Source organism: Abramis brama (assembly GCF_963993115.1).
Source record: "Abramis brama genome assembly, chromosome: 16".
Classification (NCBI taxonomy): Eukaryota; Metazoa; Chordata; class Actinopteri; order Cypriniformes; family Leuciscidae; genus Abramis; species Abramis brama.
Genome location: NC_139978.1, coordinates 20,800,004 through 20,819,589, shown reverse-complemented (window position 1 = coordinate 20,819,589; position 19,586 = coordinate 20,800,004). Strand labels below are relative to the sequence as shown.

General features: G+C 39.2%; 2 protein-coding genes across 2 annotated transcripts; both read right to left on the bottom strand.

Annotated features, from left to right (window-relative positions):
* Positions 1-297: 297 nt before the first annotated feature.
* On the bottom strand, positions 298-2,876 carry LOC311066054 (macrophage-expressed gene 1 protein-like; the record flags this gene model as incomplete). Its single annotated transcript, XM_084087022.1, has 2 exons — positions 298-2,132; positions 2,427-2,876. The coding sequence occupies 2 exons, from the start codon at positions 2,874-2,876 to the stop codon at positions 726-728; spliced, it is 1,857 nt and encodes a 618-aa protein (XP_083943148.1). The 3' UTR covers positions 298-725.
* Positions 2,877-14,124: 11,248 nt separating this feature from the next.
* On the bottom strand, positions 14,125-18,400 carry prf1.5 (perforin 1.5). The gene is made up of 3 exons (XM_084086957.1): positions 18,096-18,400; positions 17,346-17,883; positions 14,125-15,286 (listed from the first exon to the last, which is right to left on the bottom strand). The coding sequence occupies exons 2-3, from the start codon at positions 17,873-17,875 to the stop codon at positions 14,263-14,265; spliced, it is 1,554 nt and encodes a 517-aa protein (XP_083943083.1). The 5' UTR covers positions 17,876-17,883; positions 18,096-18,400; the 3' UTR covers positions 14,125-14,262.
* Between the last annotated feature and the right edge of the window lie 1,186 nt (positions 18,401-19,586).

Below are 19,586 nucleotides of genomic sequence, written 5' to 3'. Positions count from 1 at the left end.
ACACAAGCACTATTACCGGTTAAAAAAAAACACATTAGAATTACTTAAAGTTTGCCATTAATCATTATCAAAAAATAAATGTGACTTGTTATCAGTTTGTATCAGAACCACTTGCTGTAAGTTCTAGAGTTCATCCATCTCAAAATATTTTCAAAAGTACATGTTTACACTAAATAAATGGGCTGTAATATGGCAGAAGAAAAATAAATGTGTGATGAAAGTGTTCTGGAGGAATTGTGAAAAAAAAAAATGCTTTTAGAAAATGCACAAAAATCAGTTCAACCAGGAAGTCATGCAGGACATATATTTATTGATTTGTTTGTTCATTCATGAAATTTAAATAAATATTGCTTAGGATAATGATAATAGAAGGGGAAAAAACGCACATTCCTGATACCCATCACCACATGCCAATCAATGTGATTTGATTACAGATACAGTACACAATTTCCTCATTCGTAAGTAGCTTTGAATAAAAGCGTATGCTAAAGATATTAATTTATATGTAATGTAAAATAATGAAATTAGTATTCTCACTTTTGATCTTTCTGACTCTTTATGCAACTCTCAATTTGGGCCACACTCCAAAGCACATCTCAAAGTAAGAACACCTCATTTTAATACAGAGTTCCTGACACCAGAGCAATCAAAGCTATCAGACCATAGGTTACACCAAACATTTGATTAATTTCAACAGGATTTGCCAGTTGCCAAGTCTTTGTTTCTCAGACTTTCACCCAGGAAAGATTACCTTCTGGCATTATAGCAACAGAGTTTGTCGCAGTCATGTCAACAAGTGGTGGACTTGTGAATGGTGGGAGGAGGACAGGTTTTAGCTGACCACCACTGAACACACTGGACTGGACACAGTACAATATCTGACAGCCATCACTAATGGCAGCAAGATTTTGGCTGAACTGAGGTGGACAGCGAGATTGACCCATTGCAAAAGGATTGCCAGACTGGCAGCTGAAGAAACCACCAAAAGGCACAGAGGATTTTGTTGCTGTCACATAATCATTGCTCAGACAAACCTTCATGTCACTACACAAAAATTTCTGGACAAAGAAATTTGGAGGACAGCTGTAAGATTTGGTCAATGGGTTTTGCAAAGATGGTCCATATAGACCTCCAAAGAGGTATCCAGAATTCAAAAGTGTTTTCTGAGTTGTGGAACACCAGTAGGTGTCTACTTTTGCACGACGGATATAAAAAACATCCCTACATATTGGGTCACAACAAGTAGACAACCATAAGAAACCACATGAACGACAGGACTTTTGGCACTCGTTACGAGTATAACCTCTTTCTACTGTCTCAGAGCGTAACAGGGTGGTGTTGTACTGTGGAGGGCAAGAATAATCACCGGTGGCAGGGTTTTTCTGTGCTGTCTCATCACAGATGGCACTTCCATCTGATGTCAATGGAGTGCATTTTTGGTAAATGCCACCAAAGCTAAGATTAATGACTGGACCCTCACAAGAAGCATCATCTACATTTGCCTGAAAGTTGAAATTTGGGGATTCCGGACTTACACAACCTGGAATGGTGTTTACTTTATAGTATTTCTCTGCAGCCTGAGAAACTAACAATGCTAATTGATTTAAAGTTGCTGCTGGGAGGTCTGGGAATGTTGATGGATTAAGAAAATAGTGCAGCGGCAGCCCAGAGCGGTCAATAGCCACCAGATTATTAAGTGTACTCTCTTGCCACTTCTGTAGAGTGATGCCTGGGTAGAATAAAGCTCCACCATGGCTCTGCACTAACGAATATGTGATGTTACCCTGATAACCACTGGTTTTAGAGGTTCCCTGGGATGTACTGGCACCAATATTAATATTAACTTTGTCAAAAAAGTTAAAGCCTGCTGATGCAGAAATAGAAGACAATTCTAACCGATTTTTCTGGATATAAGATGTTTTTAAATATTCCTCTTGCACTAAAGTAGCACCAGCATCAACACTTATGATGACATGAGTACCATAATCAAGTATGAGTTTCTCTGACAGGTAAGTTGCTTGACGTGTTTGATTGTTATTAATAGCATCTGCGATTTCCTCTGCCTGTTGAGCAAAGCGGGAGTCCAGAGTGAAGTCCGGATAGGCCTTTACTGTGTACAGATGGTTACGGACCTGAAAAAATAAATAAACAAAAGAGAAAAGACAGACCGACTAAATAAAAATGTTTATTTTAAAACCTTTTACACATTTACAAATCAAATATATATTTTATGGCATAAAAAATGTATAAATGCTGACATTAAATGATCAATCATAGTGAAAAATGAAAATTGTTAAATTTTCAGCACAGTCAATAAGTGGAAAAAAAACTTATTAGCATTAATAGCGTATATATAACATTTTAGTTATGTGTTTCTGTAATTCAAGCCATATACAATTATTTGTTAAAATGTTGTTGTGACTTACTTGAACCCGTGCCATTACAGCACTCTCTCTCACTTGGTGAGTTTTAATACGTTGGTTTTCTTTAGAGAATTTTCCGTTGATCAAAGGAAGATAGGAAGCTTCTGCATTGATGGAGTTTGAAGTGGAGCTAGTCTGGTCCATCCATGACATGATGATCTCCGAGTTTGTTTCCACTCCACTCACTTTCTGTGGAATGACAAAGACTTCATCTGGAATGAGATAGACACCATCTTCTGTGGTCTGACACTGGGAATAGCTCAGATTCATCACCCGGCCCATGTCTATGTTGCGCAGGTTATCCCAGCCTCCACCTGGAAGAACCTCCAGCGCTACTGAAGATGGGTTTTTCAGGCATGCATTGAGTCCATTACTAGGATGAATGAGTGGATAAAGGTAGCAGATATTGATGCAACAGCAGAGTATCAGCAGACAGAAGGCTCTCGACTCCATGATTGTCTGGTTTGTGGTGTAAAAATCATTTGAATTGCATCTTTTATAGTAAGGATGCAGGATACCAGGGCGTGTGATCTTCATTGAACCAGTTTAGGCAGTCTTGTATGTCTAACATACAAACAATCAGTCAACAGAATCAATACAATTTCAGACAATAGAAAATGAAACTATTTGCTGCTCAAAAATATTTTACTTGAAAACAAACACTGCTGATCATTATACCTCCACCCTAAGTAGAACTTTGAAATAATATTCCCATATTTATCTTATTTAAATTAAAGTATTACTTAAACTTCAAAGTCAAAGCTCTGTATTTGACTAAATTACCCTATAAAGTAAAAAATAATAGTAAGAGAAACAACACTTATAAAAAAGTTATTTATTGGCATTTATGGTTCCATGATGAAACTTTAGCATCCATGGAGGCTTTCCATTGCCCAAAATGTTCTTTATACATTGAAAATGGCATTGCTGTGAAAACAGCCTTTCTGAACCCATATTTTCTGCTTTAGATTAAAGTACAGAAGGGTGGGCACCAGAGCTCACCAAGTGAGGGGGCACGAGTAAAATCAGTCCAATGGTGTGACGAGACGTCAGATGCAGGTGACGTCACCAACCAGGAAACTATAAAGCCTGGGGTCTGAAATTGTCATCGTAGGTGCATGTCCACTGTGAGAGACATAATCTAAAAAAATAAATCCAGAAATCACAATGTATGATTTTTTAACTATTTATTTGTATGATACAGCTGCAAATAAGTATTTGAACACCTGTCTATCAGCTAGAATTCTGACCGTCAAAGACCTGTTAGTCTGCCTTTAAAATGTCCACCTCCACTCCATTTATTATCCTAAATTAGATGCACCTGTTTGAGGTCGTTAGCTGCATAAAGACACCTGTCCACCCCATACAATCAGTAAGAATCCAACTACTAACATGGCCAAGACCAAAGAGCTGTCCAAAGACACTAGAGACAAAATTGTACACCTCCACAAGGCTGGAAAGGGCTACGGGGAAATTGCCAAGCAGCTTGGTGAAAAAAGGTCCACTGTTGGAGCAATCATTAGAAAATGGAAGAAGCTAAACATGACTGTCAATCTCCCTCGGACTGGGGCTCCATGCAAGATCTCACCTCGTGGGGTCTCAATGATCCTAAGAAAGGTGAGAAATCAGCCCAGAACTACACGGGAGGAGCTGGTCAATGACCTGAAAAGAGCTGGGACCACTGTTTCCAAGGTTACTGTTGGTAATACACTAAGACGTCATGGTTTGAAATCATGCATGGCACGGAAGGTTCCCCTGCTTAAACCAGCACATGTCAAGGCCCGTCTTAAGTTTGCCAATGACCATTTGGATGATCCAGAGGAGTCATGGGAGAAAGTCATGTGGTCAGATGAGACCAAAATAGAACTTTTTGGTCATAATTCCACTAAACGTGTTTGGAGGAAGAAGAATGATGAGTACCATCCCAAGAACACCATCCCTACTGTGAAGCATGGGGGTGGTAGCATCATGCTTTGGGGGTGTTTTTCTGCACATGGGACAGGGCGACTGCACTGTATTAAGGAGAGGATGACCGGGGCCATGTATTGCGAGATTTTTTTCTTCCCTCAGTTAGAGCATTGAAGATGGGTCGAGGCTGGGTCTTCCAACATGACAATGACCCGAAGCACACAGCCAGGATAACCAAGGAGTGGCTCTGTAAGAAGCATATCAAGGTTCTGCCGTGGCCTAGCCAGTCTCCAGACCTAAACCCAATAGAGAATCTTTGGAGGGAGCTCAAACTCCGTGTTTCTCAGCGACAGCCCAGAAACCTGACTGATCTAGAGAAGATCTGTGTGGAGGAGTGGGCCAAAATCCCTCCTGCAGTGTGTGCAAACCTGGTGAAAAACTACAGGAAACGTTTGACCTCTGTAATTGCAAACAACTGTACCAAATATTAACATTGATTTTCTCAGGTGTTCAAATACTTATTTGCAGCTGTTTCATACGAATAAATAGTTAAAAAATCATACATTGTGATTTCTGGATTTTTTTTTTAGATTATGTCTCTCACAGTGGACATGCACCTACGATAACAATTTCAGACCCCTCCATGATTTCTAAGTGGGAGAACTTGCAAAATAGCAGGGTGTTCAAATACTTATTTTCCTCACTGTATATTAGGGCTGTCAAAATAACAGCAAAAATAATGTGTTAAAAAGAATAACGCAGATTAATCAATTCCATATTGACCTTTGACCTGGAGCCGTTCTAGCCACCATTCGACTATAAAATGAAGGAGGGAGACGAGAACGCGCTGCTTGGATCATTGATTGGACCCAGCCTACAAAGAAAAATTCAAGACTGCCTTTAAAAAGGACCTGTCTGAACGGCAAGCAAACCTCAACGATGGATGGCTCAACATAGCTTCAGCACTGGACCCACGCTTCAAGGACTTGAAGTATCTTCAAAGAGGAGACAGAGAAGAGGTGTGGACCAGCCTTGAGGTACTGCTGCAAAATAAACCCAGTACGGCTACCCCAGAGCCTGCAGAAGAGCCACAGAAAAAGAGAAACCTCCTACTCTTTGCTTCAGACACAGACTCAGGTGATGATGACACAGTGGAACCAAGCAGAGCTCTGAACCGCTACAAAGCAGAGCCCAGCATCAACATTGAGGCTCACAAATATCTGGCTGGCCCTGCCAGTTCTGTCTCTTGTGAGAGACTTTTTTTACTTGCATGGATTGATGGATACTTTTCTATCCCAGGAGGCCACACGAGAGGATACGTCATACTCGAACATGACGGAAAGGATGGACGAGAGTGTTTTAATGTGAGTATTACAAACCAAATCGCATGTGTTGAACTACTGTACAGTAAACTGTTGAATTGTTGAAGGTGTAAAGACACTATATAGTATGCAAATTTGTGATTTTGCTGTAAATCACATTTTATTATGTATAGCTAACAGAGGAGCTCCAGTAAGGACACATACGTCTCCAAAGTGGATTTGCATACATTTTAAACCGTATACATCTTAAATACAATTACTAAATGTCTATTTAATATCTGGCAAGAAAATCTTCTATAAGAATTGCAGATTACTACGTCTAATAGATATGAAATAGACATCTGAGTGATGTATGTGTACTATTGTTTAGGAGAATTCACTGTTGTCAACACTGTTCATTAGTGTTCATGTTTAATACATTTACATAAAGAAACTAAAAATAAGTCATCTATTTCATTTGTCCATTAGTACTGTTGAAAAATTGTGGAACATTTATGATGGATAAAAAGCTACTTATCAGCAACAACCTCAACATGTAAATGTAGTGTTGAGCTCATAAATCACAGAGGTAACGTGAATCTTGTCTGGATGTTACAGGGACAGATGAGCACACACATCTGCTTATCCGGTGGAGAGTGGCTCATGAAGCCCTCTTCACCGGAAAGTGGAATGCTGCCATCAAAGGCTTTGAGTGAGTATACAGAAATAATTCAAAAATCTATTTAATTGTTTATTTGTAGTATATTTCAATTATTGTATTTTCAAACAGAGATATTACAGCACTTTTTTGATTCTTGATTTCTCTGCATTTGCTGCAGATCTTTTGTGGTGGAGCAGGACCTGCAAGGCAGAGTGACAGCGGCATTTGTAAAATAAAAAATAAAAAAAAATTGGAAAACCTTAAACAAAAATACAAAGTAAGATCATTTTGTTACTTCTAATACAGAAATTAAATGATTAAATATTGTGATGTTAAAATGACTGCTTTTGTATCATGCTTGTGCATTTTTGCAGGATCTGAAATGTCTGCAGACAGGGGTGAGCACTGAGGCCACAGCAGCATCCTGGAAGTGGTACACTGCCATGGATGAGGCAATTGGGGGCAGGCCCTCCATCACTCCTCCTGCCCTCGTTGCCTCATGTGGGCCGGATGTTGCTGTGGCCTCTTCATCCTCAGTGAGGCCAGAGCCATCAAGAGCCAGGAAAAGGCCTAAAGATATAGAGGACTTTATCCGGGAGATGGAGGAGAGAGGAGAGAGAGAGCGGAAAGCAGCTGAGAGGGCGGAGAGACTATGGAGAGAAATGGAGGAGAAGGAGGACAGAAGAGAATGGGAGAGACGAGAGAGAGAGGAAAGACAAGAAAGAGAAGTAAGAGAAAGAGAAGAGAGATGGCACCAGGAGGCAAGTGAGAAAGAGGAAAGGAGAGAAAAAGAAACAAAAGAAAGGGATGAAAGATTCCTTAATGTCCTTGAAATCCTTGCTAAAAAAAGAATTATATGACAAAAACATCTTATGATCATTTACACATTTGGGTTAATGTGAATTAAATTATATATATATATATATACATACATACACAGTACTGTGCAACAACAACAAATGGTGGCTTAAGACTTTTGTACAATACTATGTACACTCACCTAAAGGATTATTAGGAACACCTGTTCAATTTCTCATTAATGCAATTATCTAATCAACCAATCACATGGCAGTTGCTTCGATGAATTTAGGGGTGTGGTCCTGGTCAAGACAATCTCCTGAACTCCAAACTGAATGTCAGAATGGGAAAGAAAGGTGATTTAAGCAATTTTGAGCGTGGCATGGTTGTTGGTGCCAGATGGGCCGGTCTGAGTATTTCACAATCTGCTCAGTTACTGGGATTTTCACGCACAACCATTTCTAGGGTTTACAAAGTATGGTGTGAAAAGGGAAAAACATCCAGTATGCGGCAGTCCTGTGGGCGAAAATGCCTTGTTGAGGTCAGAGGAGAATGGGCCGACTGATTCAAGCTGATAGAAGAGCAACTTTGACTGAAATAACCACTCGTTACAACCGAGGTATGCAGCAAAGCATTTGTGAAGCCACAACACGCACAACCTTGAGGCGGATGGGCTACAACAGCAGAAGACCCCACCGGGTACCACTCATCTCCACTACAAATAGGAAAAAGAGGCTACAATTTGCACAAGCTCACCAAAATTGGACAGTTGAAGACTGGAAAAATGTTGCCTGGTCTGATGAGTCTCGATTTCTGTTGAGACATTCAGATGGTAGAGTCAGAATTTGGCGTAAACAGAATGAGAACATGGATCCATCATGCCTTGTTACCACTGTGCAGGCTGGTGGTGGTGGTGTAATGGTGTGGGGGATGTTTTCTTGGCACACTTTAGGCCCCTTAGTGCCAGTTGGGCATCGTTTAAATGCCACAGCCTACTACCTGAGCATTGTTTCTGATCATGTCCATCCCTTTATGACCACCATGTACCCATCCTCTGATGGCTACTTGCAGCAGGATAATGCACCATGTCACAAAGCTCGAATCATTTCAAATTGGTTTCTTGAACATGACAATGAGTTCACTGTACTAAAATGGCCCCCACAGTCACAGATCTCAACCCAATAGAGCATCTTTGGGATGTGGTGGAACGGGAGCTTCGTGCCCTGGATGTGCATCCCACAAATCTCCATCAACTGCAAGATGCTATCCTATCAATATGGGCCAACATTTCTAAAGAATGCTTTCAGCACCTTGTTGAATTAATGCCACGTAGAATTAAGGCAGTTCTGAAGGCGAAAGGGGGTCAAACACAGTATTAGTATGGTGTTCCTAATAATCCTTTAGGTGAGTGATGAATAATTAGTAAATGTGTGGTGTAATGTAAAAAAAAAAAAAACACTTTAAAACAACAGTTTTATTGGAGTGTATTACAGTTTTTCTCAATTGCTAAAACACAATTTCTGAAACCTTGCTCCATTTTCTGAAAACATTAAACACAACACCTCATCTTCAAGCACTATTTACAAAACCTGACTCCTCTTGCAAAATGAAACTTTCGCCTTAAAACAGTTTTACCTGTGTTCAAAATCAAACACTGCTCTCAAATCATAAACAAAGTGATCAAAATTATATACACTATCAAGCATTCAGTAAACAATACACCAAAAAATAGAAAACAAGTTGTTCAAAACATATAGTTCTCAGGGAGAAGTAAATTTTTAATCTCAAAACAAATTTCATATTTTTCCGTCATTATCTTTTGATGAACGGAAACATGTTCTATCATAGTAGCTCACAAATGATCAGAAATTACTTCTCTGCTTTGCTCTTTGCCTTTTTTTTTTTGTTCTTCCTCCTCCTTTTACCCCTATTTTTACAGTACTGTACCCTGCATCTCACAAACTTGTCCTTTGTCTCTGTGATACTGTAATTCTTGTTCTTTGTTGATATGAACCTGCAACCAGTCGAAATCTATTGAGCAGTCAGTACTGTTAACAAATGGAAAGCACAATGTTCAGGGCCATAGGATTTGTTCATTGTACAGTATACAGCCTACAATGCACTGTACTACAGTATACAATACTAAAATCAAAGGAGTAAACATGTGATCAGTGTGCTTCTTCTTGTCTTTGGGCATCATTTGAAACAGGTTAAATCAATTTTGAGTGGTTGTGTTCAATCTATGACGCGTGTTCTCTATTTGTATTTGATCGTTGCCACTTGTGTTTACAAGTGTGGATGACATGTGCAATAGAGTGCAGAATGTGTTTTGAGAATGAGAATGTGTTTAGAGTTGTGCTGAAAAGTCTAAGTGAGATCTGCAAATTGTGTTTTACCATGTGAAATGCACAATTAGCTAAATGAGTCCAGGCAACTGAGAACTTTGTTCAGCCAATGGGTTTTAGTAACTGAGAAAAACTGTATATGACTTCTAAATGCATACAGAGCTCATGCAGGGATTTTCAAGGCAGGTCATGGAGGGTTCAGTTCCAACACACCTGTCTGTAATTTTCAAGTAGTCAGTTATTCATTGCTTTAAATTGATTCAGGTGTGTATAATTAGGGTTGGAAAAACTCTGCAGGACAATAGCCCTCCATGAACTAAGCTGAATTTGAGACTGTTTACACAAACTACCTTAAGTTTTGCATTAACTACACACAGTAAAATAGTGACTAAAGGGTTAGTGAACCCAAGAAAATAATTCAGTCATTATTTACTCACCTTCATGTTGTTTGATCCCTCTGTTGTTGTTGTTTTGTTTTGTTTTTTTGTTTTTTTTCCTGAACACAAAAGGTGATTTTGGTCAGGTTTGTACTGTTGGTTTAATACAATACCAGTCAATGGACTTTCAGAAGCTTCAAAAGCATCATCAAATAATGCCAGGAAGCTTCTGAAAGTTGAGCTCCATTGACTGATATTGTATGAAACTAGCAGAACAAACTTGACAAAAATCCCCTTTTGTATTTAAACAATAAAAAACAGAGGGATCTAACAGCATGAAAGCAAGTAAATAATGGCTGTATTTATATGTTGAGGTGAACTAATATTCTAATATTCTCAACAATGTCCCCATTGACTAGAGCGAGATTGTGAAGTACAGCGCAGCACGCAACAACCTCAGGCACGAAAGCAGGGCTCACCTCCAAGGCCTTGAAGAAAATACAGCGCCAGCGTGTCTTCAGCATCCCAAAAGCTCTCTCCACGATGTTGCGGGCACGGAAGTGCTTGCTGTTGAAACGAGCCTGCACAGGGTTCTATACAGGCTCTCTGTATGGGGTGATGAGGCAGATGAGTGCACTCAGGCAAGGATAGCCTCCATCCCCGAGGATGCACTTGCCTGCAGGTGGATAAAGGATGCCAGCAATACACAGGGCTGTTCCTCAGCACCCTGGCATCGTGCACAGACCCAGGATATCCCACAAAGACATCAAGGAATTTCCCCCGGTGATCAGTGATGGCCTGGGCCCAGTTTTTCAAAAGTAATCCAGTGGGATTTCGGATCACGGATTGGATCAAATCTTGGAAATGGAATTGGAAATCATGTAATCCGATCTTAAATTTGATCTGGATCAAACCTGCCCTTTGGGTTTTTCAGAACTTTGAACTCGGTTTGGGATCTATTTGATTAAAATAAACAATGGTTATTTGTGGCCACCGGTATTTTGCCAACTGTTGTTCTTTACTAAGCCAGTAGGCTACACTGTTGGTTCCATTTAAGGCTCTAGTAAACAGGATTTGGTAATCCTGAAATTTGGTATTTGGATCACAGTGATCTGGCATAAAAGTAAAATGGATCATGTGATCCTGGATAGCAAACCATCAATTTGATCCAGATTACATTTTTTGAAAAACTGGGCCCTGGAGTTGGATGGAGTGAAACAGCTACCTGTTGAAGTAACAGTGGGAGTTATTTGCTGGAGGTTTGATACGGATATGACAGCCGTCTATTGCACCAACTGCCCAGCTGAAAGCTGGTGACCCAGACAGCTGTGCAAATCCTGCTCCCACTGGCACCGGTCATCTCCGGTCGGAAAGCAAATCACCCTCCTCAAAATTCCCATGATGGCCTTGCTCTGTGCACAATGTCATGCACAGAAGTCTTGGGGATATCGAAGGTCTGCGACACCACCCTGTATAAGATGCTGCATGGGCCAGCCAGAGCAGGAACACAAGGACCTCGATGTCCCTTTCCCATCCATAGTCAGATTCCAGTCTGACTGCAGCAATCAGGGACATGATGGACGGCAGAGACAGGCGAAGGTGGGCACGGTGGTCAGCTGCTTCATCAAAATAAAGCCGCAGAATGGGAACAGCTCTGTTGAGATGGCAGTGAGATGTGGGGTTCACCGCCTGTAAATACATGATAGTTTGTTAGAACAAAAAGCTTGAATAAAGCGATGTTTCATGTGGTATTGACTTGTATATGTATTTATTTATTGTGATGATTTCTTTTATTCATTCATTTACTTATTTTTATTCATGTTTCATATTGTTGTCAGTAAATAAAATATTCATTTCATGAATTCATGCATTAATCATTGCTTGAATAAAAATGTATGTATTCACATCAGCTGCATTTGTCTAGTGTGTATTCATGCATAGCTATGTCATATGACAATACAACAGTATTTACCAAAATATATAATTTTCATTAAGAAAATGTTATATAATTACGTGTTTGTCAGCATTTGTCATTATTATTGTGCATAAGTGTTGGGGTGGGCTATGCAATTCATTCTGGGGTAATCTTAATTTTTTAAGTAGTATTGCTTTGTTTGAGTATAAAATCATCAGTCTTCTCCAAAGGCAAGATCTTCGAGCAGCTGCCCGACGTCTCTTTTGTGCACACATTCGTCTAACTATTGCAGACATGCCAACCATTTCAGACGCTGATGAAAACCGTTCTAGTTAGGTTGTACTGATGCAATCAGATGTCGGTGCACCTGTTGCTCATAACTTTTAAATTGTTGCGCTTGTGATAACGTCATAGGTCACATGATAACGTCAACATGGCGGATGATGTCCGGATCGCATTCATACTCAACGAGATTTGGCTATAAAGTACTACTCTTTTAGCGCTCGTTAAGTAAGTACTTATTGAAATTAAGTCCCTACTCATTGAGTATGCGGTTTCGAACGCAGCCATTGTTTTAAAGCAGCTTTACAGAGATAACAGGAAAATAATGCATCAAAGTTTGTTTCCAGAATAAAATAGCGTCACAGTCCAGCTTAAGTAAATTCAGTAATGTTTAATTTTTGTTGTAAAAATGTTATTAATTTTATATTATATAATAATATATATATATATATATATATATATATATATATATATATATATATATATATATAGCCGCTCTGGAGAAAACCGTAAGCTCGTGCTCGATCGGCCCAAAACCGGCATCCGACCAGCGCGGAAGGTCTTTACGTGTTAGGCTACTGTCCTTTTCTCGAGGCAAAGTATTTTTTGATTAAATGCAATACATTTGAATATGTATTCTCTCGTTATTTCATCTGACTCCATAAATGAAAAGGTTTTAATGATATCTGTGAATCATTAAATGTGAGCCAATGTTTGACTATTCTTTTTAACTCTTTAATGAAAATAATGTCAAAGTCAGTTAGAATAATCAAATGTAACAATTTATTATGTCAGGTAAATGTATCATGCCAATTTCATAATCAATGCAAAGATAATTGATACAAAACATCAAATGCTCTTGAATGGAGAGAAGATGCAAACCCAACATTAAGATAAACATGAGGCTCATTCTCATTCTCAGCCTCACGGGCTAATCTGAGATACAGAAAGGCCCCGAATCCCCTGCTGCATTTCATTATATAGTCAGGACCTCTTTCACTTGGAAACATCTTTTAACAATGGAAATTTGCATTCAGAGGTTACACCTTTTGGGGGTGTGAGACCATTTGCCAGGAGACCACCTTCCTTTGTGTGTCAGTTATCCCTAAACTCTTAAAAACCTTATTACCTTTTGTTTTACTTATTTGGAAATGAGACATTTGTACCTACCAGTCGCACTGTGACATTTTAAATGATACCAAACATGTATAAAACTGGATGATAATTGTTAACGTTAAACCATATGGATTTTTGGGTGATTTACATGTGGTCTCAGCATGAGAGAGGGGGAGTGGGGAAGAGGGGGAGAGATGTGACTTTGCCTCACAAATGGTGAGTTTAAATGCTAATTTCCAGAGAGGTCCTTTTTCCTCTCTCAGGGTCTGGTCGCTCTTCAACCAGACTGTCCGGCATTTCCTAATTTCTCAATTCTTACAAAACCGTGATGTCATCGTCCAGCTCAGTTCAGTTCTCATACAATGGTCTCAATGCAGGCAGATCAATATTATTGTTAAATATTCAATTAAATGTTACATTTAATGTCCCCAACTAAGCAAGCCAAAAGCCAATGGCATCAAAGGTGAAAAAGGCGACAGTGGCAAGGAACCAAAACTCCATCAGGTGGCAGAATGGAGGAAAAAACCTTGGGAGAAACCAGGCTCAGTCGGGGGGGCCAGTTCTCCTCTGGCCAACCAACAAACAGTGTATGATGATATTTCTTTTAAAATACAACTTTCAGCATACAAGTTATATCCTAAGACACTGTGGATATTTAACAAGTATACAGTATGTGTGTTCCCTGGGAAATTAACCAATGACCTTGGAGGGATAAACACAGCTCAGAATTTCATGTCTTATTTATTGTGAAGTCATTGTGTACGGTCTTCATTGAACCTATAGGCAGTCATGTTTAATTGAATGATCTGTTATAGAAAATGTCCTCATATTTCACTTTGTGTTAAATTACAACAAACACGCATAGGAATCAGACCACCGAAAGCAAAACTATTTTCTGTCTTCTGAATTGCGGTAACAAATCTTCTAAAAGTCTTAGAAACAAGAAACATCAAAATGTGTCATTACATTTGAACACTATAAATGTATTACAAAAATAATAATGAAAATGTGACTTCTTTATTTGCCCCTAATTTTTCTATACATGTGATCTGTGTATAACATCTCATCTTTAACTAAAAATTAATATGCAGAAATATTCCTTATAATTATAGTTTGTTTTATACAAATAAAAGATCTTATGTTTTTGGTGAATATCTGTTACACCTGGGTCCGGTCAGGTGAGCATCACAAGAAGCGTTGTAGGTGAAATAAAGGATGCCACGCTTTAATTTACAGCTGTGTGAGTGAGTCCCACGTTCAGGACTGATCACACATCTCCCCGCCATGTCATTATAAAAGACATCACTGTCCCACACCTCAAATATGAGTTCATGACCAAACTCAATTGATCCAAAATCATAGCTGATGTTCCATTCAGGATCATTGTTGTCCATAACCACTTCAGTCTCCTCATACATATGGTTGTACCAAACTTTCACGTAACCGTCAGTGCGTGTGAAGAGATCTGCTTTCAGGCCTGTGGCTCTCTGCACCAACACTGCCAACCTGCCTCGGCTGGCTCGCATAGGGCAGCAGTTGTTGTCCAGATTTGGTGTCTGAGAACATCCTTGATTATCCTTGTGATCTACAGAAAGCATGTTCTCTTCAATATACTCTGTTACTGCACTTTTCAGATTGGCACTAACCTCAGGATCAGCCACCAGATGATGGAGAGGGAAAATAGCATATGATACAACATCAGGGTTGTCATGTAAGCTCTTCATCCAGTTTAAGTACGCTTCAGTTGGGCTTTGGTTTAAATCAAGGTCTGGAAAGTATTTCTCACCTCCCAGCACCTCTATCTTGTGTGTCATGAAGCCCTGGTAGAATCCCATGCTCATGTTATCTTTAAGGATTTGAGTGCATTTGTTGGAGAGAGAGGCATTAGCTGGCAGGAACCCTAAATTCATCTTTAACTCAATATTCAGACAGTTCTTGATATCCGTCTCAGAGAAGCCCTTCAGGGTCGCAAGACAAGTTCGAAAAGCCGTGACTCGTCTCACTCGGCCTCCCAGATGGACTTGACGTATGTAGTGAGTGCCGTACGTATCTATAGTCCTTCGGTACAGGGGTTTTGTTTTGTCATCATACTGGGCCGGAAGTCGCTGGAGATGGTTTGCAAATTCGGTGCTGATCTCTGGGTGATCTGTAACTCTGTAACTGTAAATGAACAAAAAAATAAGTAATCTGTCAGCAGATTCTGAGTGTGTTTTCTAAATAAAACTGTCATTTGCCTGATTGCGTTTTTCAGTGTTTATTTGACAGTTATTTGGTCAAGGGACATGATAAGAAAGTACTTTGTAAAGCATGTTTAGGGTTTGTTTGTTTTTTAGAAATTTTTTTTTTGGTTTTCAAGTGTTTTATGACTAAATTGTTTGGTCAGATGAGGGTTGCATGCAAACATGTTTGAGATCATGCTGCTTCTTGCTCGTCGTAAGTAATCCTAAATTAACCAATTTTCCAAATTTACTTGCACTGCAGCTTGCTTTTAAAGGTTGGCAGTTAGACTAGGATCTTATGAACCTTGAAATATGTCTCTGAACAGCCAACAAGATTTTTTTTTAAATACTATGTATATAAATAAATATGTAACCTAATAATGTCAAATTATTTTGATATTATTAGGTATTCTCAAGTCACCTCATGAACTATGAGAAATTTAAGGTAAACTACAACTGAACATCTGTTTGGTAGCTGGCTTTGGATTGTGTATGAATGTAGTTGAGACCTGCTCTGATAATTTGTCATCAATCAATTAATATTCAGATATTTTAAGTGTCGCTTTAAAGCTGGACTAATTGCCCTCTAGCGGTTAAAAAGAAAACTGCATGTGTCTTGCGGAGGAACAGTATTTTGGTTGTGCTAGGGCTCTACTCCTCTGTGCGGATGAATGTGGTTAGAGGCACCGGTGGACAGTGCTACACGTGACATCTTATCAGATGGACAAATAAATACAATTTTGTTTTGTTTTTACAACCGGTGATTCACCAGAGGCTTGCCGTTTGGAATGATCCGTGGTCACTTTTTATCGTTCGTCGTGACAACAAACCTTCCTCTCCACACTACCCACAGCAGGAGCAACTTTTCTGTGCATGAATATGACGTGACACACATGCACACAACACGGGCGAATGACGTAGTAGGTATGTATGCTATTTCAATCAAAGTGTATTTGGGTAAAGTAATTGTTTGTAAGATAGATTTTATTTGCACTCTCTTATTAATGACACTGTTATTTTTATCACAACATTTTTACTTAGTTTAGCTATATGTCTTCAAATAATTTTGGGGCCAATGTAGGCTACCTTATACATGCAACACTGGCTAAAGATTTTCCAAGTATATAGTTGCAAAAAAAACAATTTTATTTTTTATATAATATAATATATATTTAATATATTTTATTCTTTATTTTTTTATTATTATTATTATTTTTTTTTTTTTTTTTTTTTTTTGATATCTTAAATTTTAAATAAAGGTATTAGGAGACAGATTAGCCGTGTTAACACTTTTGGGCCTGTGTGCCAGGGCTAGTCGGGTTTCCACTGTCACTTCCAGGCCTTCCTCTGTGCCAGGGTTTTTGGCCCGCCTAATACCTTGGTCCAAAGTGGGCCAACTGGGTCTTGAGGAGTGGTTATGAACAAAGGCAGAGTTTACCTGAGTCAGGAGAGGGTCAACGCTGCTTCTCATTTCCCATGTTATTATGGCAGGCAACCAGCTAACCAGCTAACCTCAAGATTTAAGATATTTTAATAAATTTTCAGCTGAAAACTCACTTTCAGGCACCAAGCGTTTGAAATAACTTCCTTGCAACCCAATGGGGATTCTGATCACCATATGAAAGTGAGTTTTGTGCTGAAAATTCTTTAAAATGTCTTAAATGTTGATGTTAGCTGGTAGCCTGATATAATAACATGGGAAATGAGCAACGGTTTTGACCATCTCATGTCTGACTCAGGTAAACCCTGCCTTTGTTTATGACCACTCCTCAAGCCTGGACCAAGTTATTTGGCGTGCCAAAAACCTTGGCCGTTGGCCCCGAGGAAGCCCAGATGAGGCCAGATCAAGCCGCGGAAGGGACAGTGGAAATGTGACTAGCCTTTGGCTCAACAGTGGAAACACATAAAGAAAGGTTCCAATTGTTACCATTCTGTAACAAGTTAAACCAAAAAGTCAGGAGAAATACAATGCTAAATGAATCAAACTCTTATGAACTTACCTATAATATGTGCAGCTGATCTCATGGAGGGCAAATGTTGCCTTATCCATTGCATTCTGAGAATGGGCAAATTTAGCTATATCTGAGCGGCTCCCTCCCAATATCACCTTTGCAATGTCATCAAGGCTAAGGTCCATTTCCCAGTTGTTGTTGATGAGTGATGTTGAACTCTTCATAAGGGAGTCAACAGAATGATGAAGAGCAGTAGAAAATTGTTTGCTGCAGCGGCTGAAGGGACGCCAGTCCAGCACGGCTGAGGGAATTTTCTGCATCTGCCCTCCCTGAAAGCGGTTCTTGCAGACCGTACAAGTGCCGTTGTCCATGTGTGACTTGACATTGATCAAAAATGCACCTTTACGGCGCATCCTGACAACATCGAAGCCTTCGCCCGCCAGGTTGTAACCAGGCACAAATGGGGCTTTCTCACATTCTACCTGAGAGCCTGTATGGCAAGCTGAACTTGTGTCCCAGTGTGTCAAGATCAGAGAAATGCAGAGAAAGCCGTGGAAAACACAGTGATTTGTCTCCATGATGATGTCTACAGGGAAATACAGAGGGTTCACATGTAATATTTAATTTCTTCCAGAATGGAAAAAAAAAAAAACATTAATGAACCAATATGCATGCAAAATGAAAATAAAAATACTGAAAGAATATTATTCTAAAATTATACTTTTCTGTTATTTATGCTGAAATGGCATTGAAATCTACTAAAATATCCAAAATGTAAATAAAAAAATATCACCTCACCAAGTTCAATTTTATCCACCGAGTAGCTTTCATGCAACAGTCTGTTCCAGCTGTGTTACACCACCATATTGACCTACTTCAGAAAAAGCCTTTTTCTTTGTTCTTCCAAAAATACAGTTTCCTCATAAAATGTTATTGCTGTAGAGTCACTTTCTGGAATGCTAATGTTGAAAAGGAGTATTGTGTGGAAGCTTGAGCCCGTGGCATTTGTGGAAGGGAGTGTCTTCCTTTCAGACCCTTTCTTCTGTGCTGGACAGATTTCATCCGCTGACTGGTTTTGTTTAGATTTTATTTTTATAGTGAATACCAGCTGTGCAGTGGGGGAGGGTTATCGTGAGACTTCGCATAAGGGAATTCAGGATGAAGTGCAAGGTCAAGCTTAATCATGCAGGACATGTGAATGATGATATGTAGTATTTGTTATTTTTTTTAGGATATGTGGAAACACACTGTGTCATGTTTTGATTTGTCTATGTTTTATAGAAAATTTATAGAGAACAAAAATGCCAAATTTAACATTACAAAAGCCTGAAAAAATGAGAACTACTTTGGAAAAAAAAGTCTTTAGAAGCCTTTAACTCAAAAATGAAAATTAATTTCATGTCAAACATAGAGGTGTTGTTAGATTGTATAATTCATGGTTAATTTTAATGTTTAATATTCTCAAATTTGATTGTCTATTTTGATTGTATCTCTCTATTGTGTGTGTTTGTATATAATTCATGATTAATTCTAATGTGTAATAACCCTTAAATTTGACTGTCCATTTTGATTTGGTGTTTGTATGTTCCGGACAGACTCAGTTTGTGCTTCAGTGGTGGGGATTCTTCCAAGTGGTGCTCACTGCAGAGCCAAATGAAGTCCAGCTCCCCCTCTTTTGACATAATGGGTGGAGCTTGACCTAATTAGGTTTAGGTATAGGGTGTGGCTGGACATTAACCTCCACCAATTGGCATTGAGCTGTCTCTCAGTTTGCAAGTAAGTGACATGTGAAGGCCAAGTATGGAAACTTATACTCAGAATATTTACTCATACACACACACTAGGAGTAGTGAGTACTGAACACACACACACACACACTGCGAACCCTGGACACACACCCAGAGCAGCAAGCAGCCATTTTGCTGTGGTGCCCGATGAACAGATGTATCCTATGCGGAAGTCTTTCTTGTTGAGAAACCCAATGCACGTGTAAATTCTCCTCCCCCTCACATCTGTCACAATAAATTCTATATCTTTTCAGTTTAAATAAACCATATATCACACATATTTCAACAGGATATCTTGCTTTATCATTATTTTTTATGAAATTCTTAAATAACCTAACTTAAACAACATAAGGGCAGATCCTTTGAACACAGCTGATGACAAATAATATCAAGAACAATATACAAATAAGCTTTCCTTCGATTCTTCCGTCCTCATTTTCTTTTCATGCAGCCCTCCCTTGCATCCTACAGGGGGTGGAGCTGAGATGCAAGGAAAGGAAGC